Below are 18,384 nucleotides of genomic sequence, written 5' to 3'. Positions count from 1 at the left end.
ACCGTGCTGCCCGTTAATACACTTAACTTGGAAATTATTTTAAGTTATGTTAATTAATTTTATTTATCTATTTTGATCGTTAAGTGAATGTATGCAGAAGGATAGTGTCATGGCAAATGGGTTATACTAGTATAGGGCTTTTCTACCTTCAAGGTACTCAAAGCGCTTTGACACTATTTCCACATTCACCCATTCACACACACATTCACACACTGATGGCGGGAGCTGCCATGCAAGGCCTTAACCACGTCCCATCAGGAGCAAGGGTGAAGTGTCTTGCTCAAGGACACAACGGACGTGACAAAGTTGGTAGAAGGTGGGGATTGAACCAGGAACACTCAGGTTGCTGGCACGGCCACTCTCCCAACTGCGCCACGCCATCCTCATACAGTAGTTTGTACAGATAAATACATATTTATCAGGTTCTCAATAGTATTTCAATTTAGGGTGGGATTGGAAAACATCGGTCTCTTAGGGTTGCATGAAAAACTTGAGAATCACTTGTTTAAAGGGTTCCTATTATGCAAAACCAACGTTCCTTACTCGTTAGCACCTGTTTTTGTGTATTTGGAATCCCCATAAATCCTGAAAATTTAAACTCAAACCATGTCAAAAATATTTATAAAACAATCTTGCCTTATTCCAAACTTGCTCAAATCGAGCCATTTGGGATTGGAAACTTTTGTGACATATTTTGCCTAAGTAGGTCAGCAGATATCTCCGTCTGAGGTAGAGGTACGCCCGAAGAGCTTTGCATGACTGGCATTTTTCTTAAGTTCTATTCCAAAATTGTAGTCAATAAGTTCCTTATTTTTCTCTATTCTCTTGTTGTGAAACACATGCATGCTAAAATATTTCGCTGTTGCCATCTAGCGCATAGTTCTAACTAGGGCTGCAACTAATGATTATTTTGAAGTCAACGATTATCTTAACAATTATTCAATTGGTTGGATAATAAAGTGTACACATTTAATGGCTTTAATTTTTTCCATCGACTTATAAATTCAACCTAAGTAATTTTAGGCTTACGAACTAAGATGACTAATTAATTCGTAGATATGTATTTGTATTGTAACTGTGTTGCTCATTCAGCTGTTACAAAAATTAAAATGACTATCAAAATGTTGTCCATTTAAAAATAAGGCAAATTGCTAAAAAAAAAAAAAAAAATCAATTAACCTAGTTTGTATTTTTAAAAAAACCTATTAAAATAGCAGCAATGAAAACAAACAATGGCAGCACAGTGGGTTCGATCCCCAGGCTCTGAGTTTTTCTGTGTGGAGTTTGCATGTTCTTCCCGTGACTGCATGGGTTCCCTCCGGGTACTCCGGCTTCCTCCCACCTCCAAAGACATGCACCTGGGGATAGGTTGATTGGCAACACTAAATTGGCCCTAGTGTGTGAATGTGAGTGTGAATGTTGTCTGTCTATCTGTGTTGGCCCTGTGATGAAGTGGCGACTTGTCCAGGATGTACGCCGCCTTCCGCCCGAATGCAGCTGGGAAAGTCTTATTGTTTGGAAGACAAACAATAAAACACAAAATCTAACTTCCTCTAAAAGAAAAGAAGCATTTTGTGATGATGTTTAAAAAGTTGCACGTTGGTATATTGACTATTGATTAACTCTTGGCAGTTTTAGCACTCTAATAGACTCAATGTGTAGAATTCTATCTTTCATTAATTCTTAAAATGTTGGCTATTTAATAGATCATATAATCTTATCATACCTCAGCATTGGTGCCTGTCTGTCTCTCTCTCTGTGTGTGTGTGTGTGTGTGTGTGTGTGTGTGTGTGTGTGTGTGTGTGTGTGTGTGTGTGTGTGTGTGTGTGTGTGTGTGTGTGTGTGTGTGTGTGTGTGTGTGTGTGTGTGTGTGTGTGTGTGTGTGTGTGTGTGTGTGTATATATATATATATATATGTGAATATATATAAATATGTATGTATATGTACTATATAAATATAATCTATATGCGATAAACATGTTTGGCTTTCATGTTTATCGCATATAGATTATATGTATACATACATATTTATATATATTTACATATATACACACACACACATACTGTATAATATATATATATATATATATATATATATATATATATATATATATATATATATATATATATATATATATATATATATATATATATATTTATATATTGTTATATCTGTGTGTGTGTGTGTGTATATATATATATATATATATATATATGTATATATATATTATATACATACATATTTATGTATATTCACATATACACACACACATATACATATGTATATACATATATACATATTTATACATACACACACAAACATATATACATATATATAAAACATATATACACGTGCACACACACACACACACATATATATATATATATATATATATATATATATATATATATATATATATATATATATATATATATATAAATATATATGTATATATATATAAATATATATATACGTATATGTATATATATATATATATATATATATATATATATATATATATATATATATATATATATATATATATATATATATATATACACACAGAGGTTTTTGTTAGCAGGTGTTTAATAGAAAGGCAAACATGTTTATCGCATATAGATTATATGTATATACATATACATACATATTCACATATATACACACACACACATATACACACACATATAATATATATTCATACATATATGTATATAAATATATATATATATTTATACATATACATACATACACACACACACAAACATATATATATATATATACATATATATATATGCACGTATACACACACACACATAGACATACATATATATGTATATATACGTATATATATGTATACATATATATATATATTGATGTACATATATGTATGTATGTATGTAAACATATATAAGTATGTATATACACCTGCTAACAAAAACGTCTGAAAGTTACAAAAGTGACATCCATTAGAAGCATCTTTCAAGCGTTTTTATCATCTAAAAAATTGTAAAAAAAAAAACAAAAAAAAAAAAAACGTGTGTTCTTGTCTCTCATAATGATTGTGAACGATAAACAAAATTCCAAAAAGTGCAGTTCTCCTTTAACACAATACTTGACAATTGCAACTTTAATGAGTAGATTTTTCTTAATTGCCATAATGTTTTATGTTACATTTACTTAAAGTTAAATGCTTGAGGGAGTGCAAAGTTGAGAGTACTTTCTCAGGTAATTCTCTTTGCTCTGATCAATAGGTGGATCCCCTCCACTGTCACCTATGTCATCCTCTCATCCTTTCCTGTCTTTCTTAATGGTTTTCTTTCGAAGTCTATAATTGTCTCACACAAGTACACCCCCACTATCCTTTTCCTACTTTCAGGTCTGATGTGTTTTTCATTTTTTGTTGCAGGCGTTGGGTTATTAGCGTAAGAGCGGCAAAGCCTGCGTCTGTTTAATCAGGCTTGTTGAGCATACAGGTTTGATGTGTGTTGTCTCAGTGTTTAATCAGCGAGCTGCTTGCTGCAGGTTTGATGTGGATGGAGAGTTAATAAAGCAGTATCTGTGGTGCCTTCATCAGCTGCGGCACTTTGTTCCGCCTCTCTTCGGGCCTCTTTAAGACAGACAGTGACAGTCCCTGTGCGGCAGCTCAAGTATTCTCTTCTACGAAATCTCTGTTTCATCCCGGTGCTGCTCTGTGTATCAGCAAGGACTGTCTTTCCTGGCCCTTCTTTAATCCTGTTTTTAATTTTAAACTTGACATACCTTCACACCATCATTGTCTGGTCGCCCTTCACTGAAACACCCTTAGAGAAAATACAACTTGACTGAATATTAATCCGTAGTGATGGGATACAATACAGAATCATCAAGGCATTATGAAACACACGGAGTGATACTGGGCCCTTCAATGTCTGTCTGTGTGTGTGTGTGTGTGTGTGTGTGTGTGTGTGTGTGTGTGTGTGTGTGTGTGTGTGTGTGTGTGTGTGTGTGTGTGTGTGTGTGTGTGTGTGTATATGCATACACATTTATATGTATGTATATGTATACTGTATATATGTATGTATATATGTCTGTATATGTATACATACAGTATGTATGTATATATATATACACAGTATGTATGTATACATTTATATTACGGTTATACGGTATACCGGTATTAGTATAGTACCGCGATACTAATGAATCATATTCTGTACTATACCGCCTCTGAAAAGTACCGGTCCGCCACCGGTACTTAGCTACTTCTAAATCACTAATCCTCACCTCCATGGCGACAAATAAAGTGAGTTTCCTACAAGTATCATCCCTGCAGGAAGAGGAATAGCTAAACATGCTTCACTACACACCGTAGCTCACCAGCATCAAAATATAAACAAACGCTATTGGTGAATCTACACCTAACATCCACTGTAATGATACCAAGTAGAGTAGCATATCTAGTCGATACTACTATGATTATGTCGATATTTTTTGGCATCACAACATCTTCTTTCGTTTAAAAAAAAATATATATTATGTTTATAAACTCAAGAAATATGTCCCTGTACACATGAATATGACCAAAGAATGATCCTGTAACGACTTGGTATCGGATTGATACCCAAATTTGTGGTATCAAACAACAGAAGAATAAGTGATTATTGCATTTTAACAGAAGTGTAGATAGAACATGTTAAAAGAGAAAGTAAGCAGATATTAATACTAAATGAACAAGTAGATTAATCATGAATTTTCTACCACTTGTCCTTAATAATTTTGACAAAATAATAGAATGGAAAATGACACAATATGTTACTGCATACGTCAGCAGCTAAATTAGGAGCCTTTGTTTGCTTACTTACTAATAAAAGACAAGTTGTTTTGTATGTTCACTATTTTATTTAAGGACAAACTTGCAATAAGAAACATATGTTTAATGTACCGTAAGATTTTTTGTTAAAATAAAGGCAATATTGCAATTATTGTGGTCCCCTTTATTTAGAAAAGTACCGAAAAGTATCGAAATAATTTTACCCGTAGCGGTACCAAAATGTTGGTATCAGAACAACGCTAATATACATATATATATATATATATATATATGTATGTATGTATGTATGTATGTATGTATGTATGTATGTATATATATATATATATATATATATATATATTAGTATGAGTAATATACATTAATGCTCCTATGGTAAAAGTGCAATTTTAATGTTATGTGCATTTATAAAAAGAAAGAATAAAGGTTATCAGAAAAAATCCTTGTTTATTTTAATTATTTACCCTAAAATACACATTGAAGCTATATGGTGTGTTTTATTCGATTACTTGATAAACGAACAAATGAATCAAAAGATTACTCAATTACCAAAATAATCAATTGTTGCAGCCCTACCACAAATAAATGAATGTGGGTTTCCCATTACACCATTATGATATAATCTAACAACTGTTCTGCTCTATTTTAAATCCAGGTTTGAAGAGACACAAGTCTTTACAAATGTGTTTATCCTAAGCACCCTTTTCTTTTGTTTCATATCCTTTCATCCTGTCAGGAATTTTTAGAACTGTTTTTTGGGGGGGGGGGGGTTTGTGCAACCGTGTTTAGAGAACAACAACATAAGCTTTTTTCAATAAAGCACACAGATGGACTTCAAGTACTCATTTGATGTTTTATGTTGTCTGCATTTTGTAGGTCACAGTAGTTTTGCATCAGTTGGATATTTTAGGCCATTCCCCTTAAAGTTTTATTTTCATGTGATCATAAAGTTTGCAAATTAGGAAGCTTAGGGCTATTTTACTGAACAGTGACAGTAGATGGAGTTTCATTACTTCACAATGTAGAAAGTTGAGTGGTGTGTTTGATAAGTTCAGTCTATTGATGATATTAATGTGCCCTATGTCTTTTTTTCTATCTTGTAGTTCAGTTAAACTTTTCTTGCTGGATATAATATTGAATACAGCTTTTAACTGGTAAATTAAGTGGAATATGCTCCACCTAATCTTCCAGTCCCGTACTATCCCTTCCACCAACTCTCCAAGACACAAGGAGAAGAAGAATATATTTCTCCTTGGATAAAAGAAGGCAGCTGAAACTTTTTCCATAGCATTTAATGTCCGAAAGCAGTGATGTAGTGATTGATTCATCAAACCAAAGCTGTAATGAGAAAAGAAATTCCAACTTCAATTTGAAACACAAAATGTAATTGGATTTTTTTTTTACTGAGAAGTCCCTTTGTACAATTATGATTAAAGCAAAATTAATTGTATGAAAATGTCCTCAGAGATATGGAAAATTAGATGGAACAACGCTTGGACAACATGGACATTATTCTAAAAATATTGTGCATGGGGATCGATCGATTTCTTTTTTTCTCTGTGTCCTATCTTTTTCTCGCTATGTTAATTTTATCTGAAACTAGGGTGAACCATGCAGGCGTGGAAGTTGAAATTAGCCTGAAGATGTTTCATTTACAAAGACAGAAACACTTTGTCAGGCAGCAATTGTTTCCAAGCATTATCTCTGCCTGCTTTTAATTGCTTTGGAAGTGAAATTAACAGAATTAGAAAAATTGCCTCACCCTTTTTCTACAAGCTTCTTAATTCACAGTCATTGTTGTGCGCTTTGTATAGATTATAGATGCCTTTGTTCCAGCATTGTAAATATATATGCCCCGAGTCATGGCTTTAGCTCCGAAACAATCCCACTACTGGTTTGACACAAGCAAATTAGAATTAATTTACAACCTGTCTCGAATGAGGCAGGGGGGTGCGCACTGAAATCATGGATTTCTGTCTGAATTGAAGTCACTAAATGTGTTTTCCTCCCTTTCTATTGTTCTACCATCTGGTTTTCTTCCCTTTTAAAAGAAATGACTACTTTGAATCAATCATTTAAACATATCCCATCATCTTCTCTCACAGGGATTGGAAATGTGATCCTTTACCAACAAACCAGCAAATAAAAAAAAAACTAACCGGGTCCGACAGCAAACAAGAAAAAATTCAGAGTGCTCAATGTACTATTTCAAGCAGGATGTTGTATTAATCTTAAAGAGGGGGCTTTAATAATGAAGTCGTATTTCCCCGTTTTATGGATATAATCTTCAAACGGGCAAAAATAGATCAAAAGTACTGTATAATTACTATGGTCAGCAGGGATTGTGAAATTGTAATTGATACAGATCAGCCCTGTACTAATCACTCTTTTAGCTTCAGTTTTTAGGTATACTGCAATTTGGCTTTAGGTCCCCTTTGGCTTCTGCCATTAATCTTATGGATTAGATAAAGTGGGTCCCTGTCTTGAAACCATTTTTTAATGGTTCAGTGTGCATGTATTTTTTTGTTTAATTTTAAAATGGTTTCCCTCTCTTTTCTTTTGTGTATGGATGCTAATGAATAAAACAAGTGCAATTCATTCAATTAATGTAGTTCAATAAAACAATTTTTTTTATTTGTATAATTATTTTTTTTCAACACCTATAATTCCTTTATTGATGTGCTCCTTAATAACTCATCCACATTTTTAAATGATGATTCCCTTTGTTATATACAGGTAGGGATACTTGATGAAATTAAAAGACAATTATCAAGTCATTAAATTAATAATACTTATTTTTAAGTACCGATATTTAAACATTTGGTTGGTATATTGCACATACTTTTTTACATTCGGTACACATGGGCAAATATGCATATATCAAGAAATTTTCCTCAATTGAAATTCAAGTAAATAACATTTTCAATAGGATGACTTAAATTTGTGATGCAAAGATAGATGCGCTTTACAAGATTCACATGAACTTTTTGCCATGTCCCCACTTTTACCTTACAGTGAATTAGTAAAGTATTCACAGCACTTCACTTTCTCCCTTTTGTTATGTTACAGCCTTATTTCAAAATGGAATAAATGTATTTTTGTCCTCAAAATTTTACACAAAATGACAATTTAAAGAAGTTTTTTTTTTTTTGAGCTTTTTGAAATGTATCCAAACTTAAAAAAAAGTTAAACGAAAGATAAATCAATACTTAATAAAAGTGCATCAACATTTTTGGCAGCAATTAGAGCTTCAAGACTTTTTGCCGCAAGCTTAGCACACCTATCTTTATGCCGTTTCGCCGATTTATTTTTGCAGGACCTCTTAGGCTCCATCAGGTTGGATGGTTAGCGTCGGTGCACTGACATTTTCAGATCTCTCCAAAGATGTGCAATCGGATTCAATTCTCAATGACATTTACGGAGTTGTCCTGAAGCCATTCCTTTGATATCTTGGCTGTGTGCTTGGGGTTGAAAGATGAACGGTCACCCTATTCTGAGTTTAAGAGTGGTCTGGAGCAGGTTTCCATCCAGGATGTCTCTGTACATTGCTACATTAATTTTTCACTCTATCCTGTTTAGTCTCCCAGTTCCTACCGCTGAAAACCATCCCCACAGCATGATGCTGCCACCACCAGGCTTCACTGTAGGGATGATATTGGCCTGGTGATGATCGGTGTCTGGTTTCCTCCAAACATGATGCCTGGCATTCATGCCAAAGAGTTCAATCTTTGTCTCATCAAACCAGAGAATTTTGGTCTGAGAGCATTTCAGGTGCATTTTGGCAAACTTAAACAAATGAATGGCTTCCGTCTGGCCACTCTACCATACAGGTCTGAGAGGTGGATTTCTGCAGAGATGGTTGTCCATCTGGAAGGCTCTCTTCTCTGCACTGAGGAATGCTGTAGCTCTGACAGAGTGACCATCGGGTTCTTGGTCACCTCCCTGACTATAGGGCCCATGTCCTCCGATCGCTCAATTTAGATGGCCGGACAGCTCTAGGAAGAATCCTGGCAGTTCCAGATTTCTTCTATTCTATTCATTGGGACCTTCAAGGCAGCATATATTTCTCTGTACTCAGATGTGTGCCTCAAGACAATCCTATCTTCAAGTTCTACAGACAATTCCTTCGACTTCATTCTTGGTTTGTTCTCTGTAATGCACTGTCAGGCGTGGGACCTTACATACAGACAGGTGTGTGCCCTTCCAAATAATGTCCAACCAACTGAATGTACCGCAGGTGGACACCAATTAAGCTGTAGGAACATCTCAAGGATAATCAGTTAAAACAGGATGCATTTCAGCTCAAATTTAATCTTTATGGCAAAGGCTGTGAAAACATATTCACATGTGATTCCTTTTTTTTAAATTATTATTATTTTTTATTCAATGTTTGTAAAAACTTCTAAAAAAAGAAAAGAAAAGAAAAAATCGTCATGTGTAGAGGTTTGAGGGAAAAATTGATCAATTCCATTTTGGAATAAGGCTGTTGATCAATTCCATTTTGGAATAAGGCTGTAGTGTAACCAAATGTGGAAAAAGTAAAGCACTGTGAATACTTTCTGGATGGACTGTATATCCAGACTTTGAATTTTCAAATATACAACTACAACTTATAAACTCATAATGATACATTTTACTGTAGTTGCAATTGCCATATTGTGTCAAATCCAATACAATATTTATGTGAAACTGTCAATGTGCTCAAACAGTTGTCATTCCAAAGACCCAACAAGCCATTTCAATTACATTTTAAATTCCAGTCACCCAGGGGGATCCCCACATATGCTGTCCTTTCCAGGGTTTTTCGTTGTTCCCATTGGATTTAGTTTTTTCTTGCCCTGATGTGAGATCTGAGCCGAGGATTTCGGTGTGGCTTGTGATTAAGGGCTATATAAGTAAACTTTGATTGACTTAGATTGAATTCAAGCGACTTCTTGGTGTTTTTCTTTTATATTTTTAAATATTACATAACCGAGTGAATGTATTACTTTTATCTAACTGCAATCTAATGATGTTTTCACTTGGTAGGAGCTTGAAAGAGCCATTTGTTTTGTAGCAACACAAGTGTAATTACCATCAAACATAACCACAAGTTCTGCCACAACTTAGTGACTGTACGGTAGTGGTGTAAATACTGTACATAGTATGTTTCATCCTCCATCTTCGCCTCCCAGGTTCCCTTGGTGAGCTAGACAGCAACGATGACAGCACTCTTGACGACCTGAGCCTTTCGGGGGAGGAGGCAGAGGCCTCAGACCCAGATGATTCAGCAGAGGGTGAAAGCAGCACTCCTCCATCATACAATGAAGGTGAGAGGCTTACACATGCCTAAAAGTCTAATTGTACCCATTTAGAAATAAATGAATAAATACATGAATAAATCCATCGTGACACTGCAATATTTTTAGCAGAATACAAGTCACTAGTTTATTTATTTTTCACGTTTATACTTTGTGTTTTAATAGCACTTAAGATTTCAACGTAAGTACCATTTTTATTATATTGTTGAATTTTAAGATTCAATGGCGATATATTTTAAGCATGTCCAAAGGTTTGACTGGTATACTGTGTATTTGTATATATATTTGGTGGTATAGGTCAAAGGAAATAGGCTTGTAAAAGGTTAAGATTCATTTTACATTTATTTAAAGTAGGGCTGTCAAAAATAAAGAGTTACTCCATGTGATTAATCAAAAAACAAAATATTGCATTAATACTTGTATATGCAGATTAATCCCGAAATTAATTTTGACCACTCATGCTTCTTTACCTTAACCGTAGATGGTTACCTGAAAGGCTGCAAGGGTTGTTATTTGATCAGTGATCAGGTCAATGCATACATCAACGCAAAGATTACATACACTTGTAAAGAACATAATGTCATGGCTGTCTTGAGTTTCCAATAATTTCTACAACTCTTATTTTTTTGTGATAGAATGATTGGAGCACATACTTTTTGGTCACAAAAAACATTCATGAAGTTTGGTTCTTTTACGAATTTATTATGGGTCTACTGAAAATGTGACCAAATCTGCTGGGTCAAAAGTATACATACAGCAATGTTAATATTTGGTTACATGTCCCTTGGCAAGTTTCACTGCAATAAGGCGCTTTTGGTAGCCATCCACAAGCTTCTGGCAAGCTTCTTGTTGAATTTTTGACCACTCCTCTTGACAAAATTGGTGCAGTTCAGCTAAATTTGTTGGTTTTCTGACATGGACTTGTTTCTTCAGCATTGTCCACACGTTTAAGTCAGGACTTTGGGAAGGCCATTCTAAAACCTTAAGTCTAGCCTGATTTAGCCATTCCTTTACCATTTTTTAAATGTGTTTGTGGTCATTGTCCTGTTGGAACACCCAACTGCGCCCAAGACCCAACCTCCGGGCTGAGGATTTTAGGTTGTCCTGAAGAATTTGGTGGTAAACCTCCTTAGGTATATGTAAACTTTTGATCGCGACTGTATGTATATATATAGACATACACAAGAAAAGTTAAACACAAAGATCACATCATTAATAGAAGTAAACATTTTTCAAATAACATGCAAATGTACACAGAAAACAGCAATAACTAACATCGGTACGTTGATGCACACATTTACAATACTTCACTATTTCAGCTACACAAAAATAAAACATAGTCAACTTATTGCGGTCTAAAAAAGTAAATTAAAAGATTTGAGACTTTACTTCCAACGTTGATAAAAGCTGCGGGCATGAAGCTGTCTACAATGGCCGGATATATGTCTCTCTGGGGTAAAGAGAGGGGCAAAGACCACGGAGGTTGCTCAACATTACGATAGTCAAGGTCTCGTATTTTAACACAAATGTAAATCACTACTGTCACCCCAGCTTGACATGTTTGCTTTTAGCTTTTTTAAAAGAATAAATAAAGCTATACTTGCATTTTAGAGTCACTGTTTGTTCTCCGCATAGCGCCGCCAAGTTGAATTCGCAAACTATCTTGAGATATGAAAGAATGTGAAGTGTATACGGATGCACACTTTCTGATAATGGGAGAAAAGGACACATTTGCCAGCCGGATTCAAAGGACACTTGCAACTTTTTAAAAAGGGACAGCCTTTGCGCACTGCGATGACGTCAGCACCCCACAAATGCGCACTATGAAGGATGCAGACGCCGAATTGAGCTATCGTCTTCTGCTTCATTGTCAGCCGTTCACTCAGGGGGTTCTGTCAGGTTTAAAAGTTGACTTTAAGACACAAGTCATTGGTGCAGCATTTTGATTTGAAACAAACCTTCTCACATAAAATATGTGTCTGTCAAAATGGAGGCTTGTTCGAAAAGTGCTCCATTGTAAAAGTTGAATTTGTTTTCTGCGTGCTCGTTTGTAAAGTGTATATGGTTCAGAAGTCACATTATGGTTAACGATGTGTACTTTTAACTACCGTATTTTCCGCACTATAAGGCGCACCGGATTATAAGGCGCACCTTCAATGAATGGCCTATTTTAAAACTTTGTTCATATACAAGGTGCACCGCATTAGAAGGCGCACCGCATTAGAAGGCGCATAGAATAGACGCTACAGTAGAGGCTGGGGTTACGTTATGCATCCCGTAGTTGCGAGACCTGTTGTGGCTCAATATTGGTCCATATATAATGCGCACTGGATTATAAGGCACACTGTCAGCTTTTGAGAAAATTGGAGGTTTTTAGGTGTGCCTTATAGTGCGGAAAATACGGTACATTATGAGTGTCAGGTTTTAATGAGTCCATATAAGATTTAGGGCAAAAATGAGGATCGATTGGCCACTCTAAACCATTCACATGATGCTCGGACGAATTACTAGCTTTTCCGCAGTTTGGTGGGCCCTGACGTTGATCTTATAGTTAAAGCAAACATTTCTCAACTAATGGTTAAAACTTACTTTATTAACACCAAGGATGGTTCCTTTTTTATTTTATTCATTGCAATAAACTATATGCTTGACATTATTTTAAGGGTCTGAGCATGCTAACTGCAGTAAATTGTCAAGACCATTTGGATTGCTGGGTGAGATATTTGAAAAACGAGGTATAATTACAGAAGAAGTAAAACATTTGTAGATGATTGAAATTTGTATACTAGATATAAATATGTGCTTGTATAAAAAAATGCTTAGGTTCAATCTGGAAACTGGTGAATATGCCCCCTCAATGCACTTCTTATCCGGTGCCTCCCGCCTTGTACCGTCTGATAGAGTGTTCAGTCATATTCTTTTGACTTATTCAAGATTTCACTGGCTGTGTTTTTTTAATCTAAAAAATTCCTGCTCTTGTGAAATTTTGGGGCTGGAAGTGATAAGCGTCTGTTGGTTTGGTTGGGTTGATAAAGCCATGGAAATTCTGTCAGGTGCTAATCGAGACAAGATTAGAGATTAGCAAGGTGTTTGTGTGTTTGTGTGCGTGTGTGTGAAAAAGGGAGGTGAGGGGTGTGTTATGGGTGTAATAGAGAATTAAAAGAAAAAATAAGTTGTCAATACTAAAAGCTTCTTTGTTTTCTTTTTTTGTGTTTTACCTTTTTTTCCTTTTTTAACACACACACACGTACACGCACACACACACCATCCCATCGTACTATGCATTTCCTCCACCTTTCTCTAGGGTTCCTTGGTTGCCCAGCGCTGCCATTATCAGTTCTCTGTAAATCAGCCATGTTTGACGAACCTGCTCTTTCAACCTGGGATCAATACCAGGTCTTTATCTGGCCAGTGCTGGCTAATAAAGGCAAGGCCCCTTATCCACCATCTGGAAGAGCGAGAGAGAGACAATCGCTTACACACACACACACACACACACACACACACACACACACACACACACACACACACACACACACACACACACACACACACACACACACACACACACACACACACACACACACACACACACACACAGGCAATAAGTACCCCCCATAACTAGCAAAAAAGAAAACACATTCTAACAGTAGCAAAAACAATTCCTGTCCCTACCATCCCCATCTCAATTTTTTAATAGCTTATTATTACACACATACACACACCTAAGCATTTGTTTTTTATTCTACTAACCCCGTTTCCATATGAGTTGGGAAATTGTGTTAGATGTAAATTTAAACGGAATACAATGATTTGCAAATAATTTTCAACCCATATTCAGTTGAATATGCAACAAAGACAACATATTTGATGTTCAAACTGATAAACTTTTTTTTTTGTGCAAATAATCATTAACTTTAGAATTTGATGCCAGCAACACGTGACAAAGAAGTTGGGAAAGGTGGCAATAAATACTGATAAAGTTGAGGAATGCTCATCAAACACTTATTTGGAACATCCCACAGGTGAACAGGCAAATTGGGAACAGGTGGGTGCCATGATTGGGTATAAAAGTAGATTCCATGAAATGCTCAGTCATTCACAAACAAGGATGGGGCGAGGGTCACCACTTTGTCAACAAATGCGTGAGCAAATTGTTGAACAGTTTAAGAAAAACCTTTCTCAACCAGCTATTGCAAGGAATTTAGAGAGTTCACCATCTACGGTCCGTAATATCATCAAAGGGTTCAGAGAATCTAGAGAAATCACTGCACGTAAGCAGATAAGCCCGTGACCTTCGATCCCTCAGGCTGTACTGCATCAACAAGCGACATCAGTGTGTAAAGGATATCACCACATGGGCTCAGGAACACTTCAGAAACCCACTGTCAGTAACTACAGTTAGTCGCTATATCTGTAAGTGCAAGTTAAAACTCTCCTATGCAAGGCGACAACCGTTTATCAACAACACCCAGAAACGCCGTCGGCTTCGCTGGGCCTGAGCTCATCTAAGATGGACTGATACAAAGTGGAAAAGTGTTCTGTAGGCTGACGAGTTCACATTTCAAATTGTTTTTGGAAACTGTGGACGTCGTGTCCTCCGGACCAAAGAGGAAAAGAACCATCCAGATTGTTATAGGCGCAAAGTTGAAAAGCCAGCATGTGTGATGGTATGGGGGTGTATTAGTGCCCAAGACATGGGTAACTTACACATCTGTGAAGGCGCCATTAATGCTGAAAGGTACATACAGGTTTTGGAGCAACATATGTTGCCATCCAAGCAACGTTACCATGGACGCCCCTGCTTATTTCAGCAAGACAATGCCAAGCCACGTGTTACATCAACGTGGCTTCATAGTAAAAGAGTGCGGGTACTAGACTGGCCTGCCTGTAGTCCAGACCTGTCTCCCATTGAAAATGTGTGGCGCATTATGAAGCCTAAAATACCACAAGGGAGACCCCCGGACTGTTGAACAACTTAAGCTGTACATCAAGCAAGAATGGGAAAGAATTCCACCTGAGAAGCTTAAAAAATGTGTCTCCTCAGTTCCCAAACATTTACTGAGTGTTGTTAAAAGGAAAGGCCATGTAACACAGTGGTGAACATGCCCTTTCCCAACTACTTTGGCACGTGTTGCAGCCTTGAAATTCTAGGTCGAATTATTATTTGCAAAAAAATAAATAAAGTTTATGAGTTTGAACATCAAATATCTTGTCTGTTTAGTGCATTCAATTGAATATGGGTTGAAAAGGATTTGCAAATCATTGTATTCCGTTTATATTTACATCTAACACAATTTCCCAACTCATATGAAACGGGGTTTGTATGTTCTGTGTTTATTTTTCAGTTTTTTCTTCTCTCCCTTCTAAGAATTTCTCAATACTCGCAAGCAGCTTGTAGTGCGTGTTTACAGAAAAATATTCAACAATCATTATTTCTGTATCACAGGAAGCCTGGCCATAATCTTACTGATAGATCAGTGTGTAGCCCTGTTTTGACCTCAGACTCTTAGGGCCAATTACCCCATCCTTGTTTGAAATATTATTTAGTGTAACCTTATTTGGATGCGTATTGGTGGACACTTACAGTCATGATCAAGTTTACATACACTTGTAAAGAACATAATGTCATGGCTGTCTTGAGTTTCCAATAATTTCTACAACTCGTATTTATTTGTGATAGAGTGATTGGAGCACATACTTGTTGGTCACAAAAAAAATTCATGAAGTTTGGTTCTTTTAGGAATTTATTATGGGTCTACTGAAAATGCTACCAAATCTGCTGGGTCAAAAGTATACATACAGCAAAGTTAATATTTAGTTACATGTCCCTTGGCATCACATGGACAAATATACATAATTTCTACAACTCTTATTTTTTTGTGATAGAATGATTGGAGCACATACTTGTTGGTCACAAAAAACATTTATGGTCACAAAAAACATCACATCACATGGACAAAGATAAGACCTTCTGGAGGAAAGTTCTGTTGTCAGATGAAACAAAAATTGAGCTGTTTGGCCACAATACCCAGCAATATGTTTGGAGGAGAAAAGGTGAGGCCTTTAATCCCAGGAGCACCATACCTACCGTCAAGCATGGTAGTGGTAGTATTATGCTCTGGGCCTGTTTTGCTGCCAATGGAACTGGTGCTTCACAGAGAGTAAATGGGACAATGAAAAGCAGGATTACCTCCAAATTCTTCAGGACAACCTAAAATCATCAGCCCGGATATTGGGTCTTGGGCGCAGTTGGGTGTTCCAACAGGAAAATGACCCCAAACACACGTCAAAAGTGGTAAAGGAATGGCTAAATCAGGCTAGAATTAAGGTTTTAGAATGGCCTGTCCAAAGTCCTGACTTAAACGTGTGGACAATGCTGAAGAAACAAGTCCATGTCAGAAAACCAACAAATTTAGCTGAACTGCACACATTTTGTCAAGAGGAGTGGTCAAAAACTCAACCAAAAGATTGCCAGAAGCTTGTGGATGTCTACCAAAAGCGCCTTATTGCAGTGAAACTTGCCAAGGGACATGTAACCAAATATTAACATTGCTGTATGTATACTTTTGACCCAGCACATTTGGTGACATTTTCAGTAGACCCATAATAAAGAACCAAACTTCATGAATGTTTTTTGTGACCAACAAGTAGGTGCTCCAAACACTCTATCACAAAAAAAATAAGAGTTGTAGAAATGATTGGAAACTCAAGACAGCCATGACATTATGTTCTTTACAAGTGTATGTAAACTTTTGATCGCGACTGTATGTATTGTATGCAATGAGAGCACATTTGAATCATTTATTTAAAAAGGAATACTGTTCTGTTTGTTTTATGCATCCATTAATCTGTATGTTACGTTACTGTGGAAGGTATGCATAACATGGAGATTATCCCATTATATTTAGGGTAAGAGTACAAATCACCACTCCCGATAATCAATTATACACATACATGAGACCTACAGTCAGTTTAGAATTGTACATATATGGAGACTGCACAGAAAACTTGAGGCGACTATGCTGACTGCCCCATCCACTGTGATAGCTCAATTTAAGCTGGTTTGTGTTGACTGTTAAGGAGAAAGTATAATTTGCAGTGTGTTGATTTTTTTTGCATTTACTTAGCCACCAGATAGATAAGAAGACGTGCTGGACAGGTGCTTAGTCAGACTCCAACTGGGAAAGTTTTAAACATTGGTATTCGAGTTTTGGTTCTTCTTTGTTTTTTTTAGACATACAGCGTCTTTTTTTTGTTCCTCTGATTACCTCTTTTGGGGTTTTATATGCTGTAACAGCGAGCGCAGGCATTGCGATCCGTGCACGCGCTTCACTATATATCGCGTCAGCCAATGAGGAGGCTTCTTCGTGGGCTCTGCTCACCCCTCAATTCTCTAAATCTTGTAAATGAATCTGTAGGGGTTGACCGCCACGAAGACGAATGATTTTGTCCTCCGGAATTTTATTTACTAAAATACCTAATTATAAGGCACAGATAGCATGCGTACATACAATTTTTTCAGAAATGATTACTGTTATATTTGATATGATGCTAATATGATTTTATTTTTTTAGTTAAAGAATTTAACTTAGGTACCCTACCTTTAATAAATTACATTCTAACTTGAAAACAAAAAACATTTAACTGGTTCTGCGGCAAAGCTCGTAACCCAAAACACTTGTATGCCAAATTAACATTCTCCATTTCATATAGTTTGCCTCTTGCTTAAAGGCCTACTGAAACCCACTACTACCGACCACGCAGTCTGATAGTTTATACATCAATGATGAAATCTTAACATTGCAACACATGCCAATAAGGCCGGGTTAACTTATAAAGTGCAATTTTAAATTTCCTGGGAAATATCCGTCTGAAAACGTCTCGGTATGATGACGTTTGCGCGTGACGTCACGGATTGTGCGGCCATATTGGGACGCCATTGTGGCCAGCTATTAAGTCGTCGGTTTTCATCGCAAAATTCCACAGTATTCTGGACATCTGTGTTGGTGAATCTTTTGCAATTTGTTTAATGAACAATGAAGACAGCAAATAAGAAAGCTGTAGGTGGGATCGGTGTATTAGCGGCTGGCTACAGCAACACAACACCGTCCGCCGCTGTCCTCACCGGTGTCTGGGTTGACTTCCTCCGTCTCCGGGCCGCCGACCGCACAGATGATCGTGGTGAAGTCCTCCGTCGCGGCGTCGATCGCTGGAACGCAGGTGAGCACGGGTGGTGATGAGCAGATGAGGGCCGGCGTAGGTGGAGAGCTAAT

The 18,384-nt window shown here is 36.6% G+C and overlaps 1 protein-coding gene across 3 annotated transcripts in view; it reads left to right on the top strand.

Annotated features, from left to right (window-relative positions):
* The window catches only part of zfpm1 (zinc finger protein, FOG family member 1), a 221,046-nt gene that overhangs the window by 93,855 nt on the left and 108,807 nt on the right, over positions 1-18,384 (top strand). For all 3 annotated transcript variants that reach the window (XM_062035962.1, XM_062035961.1, XM_062035963.1), the window contains one exon: positions 9,983-10,117. In XM_062035962.1, the coding sequence (XP_061891946.1) occupies positions 9,983-10,117 (135 nt within the window). The remainder of the gene's footprint in view (positions 1-9,982; positions 10,118-18,384) is intronic.

Source organism: Entelurus aequoreus, linkage group LG24, assembly GCF_033978785.1.
Source record: "Entelurus aequoreus isolate RoL-2023_Sb linkage group LG24, RoL_Eaeq_v1.1, whole genome shotgun sequence".
NCBI classification, from domain to species: Eukaryota; Metazoa; Chordata; class Actinopteri; order Syngnathiformes; family Syngnathidae; genus Entelurus; species Entelurus aequoreus.
The sequence above is the reverse complement of the archived record's forward strand: the minus strand, read 5'-3'. Positions and strand labels throughout refer to the sequence as shown.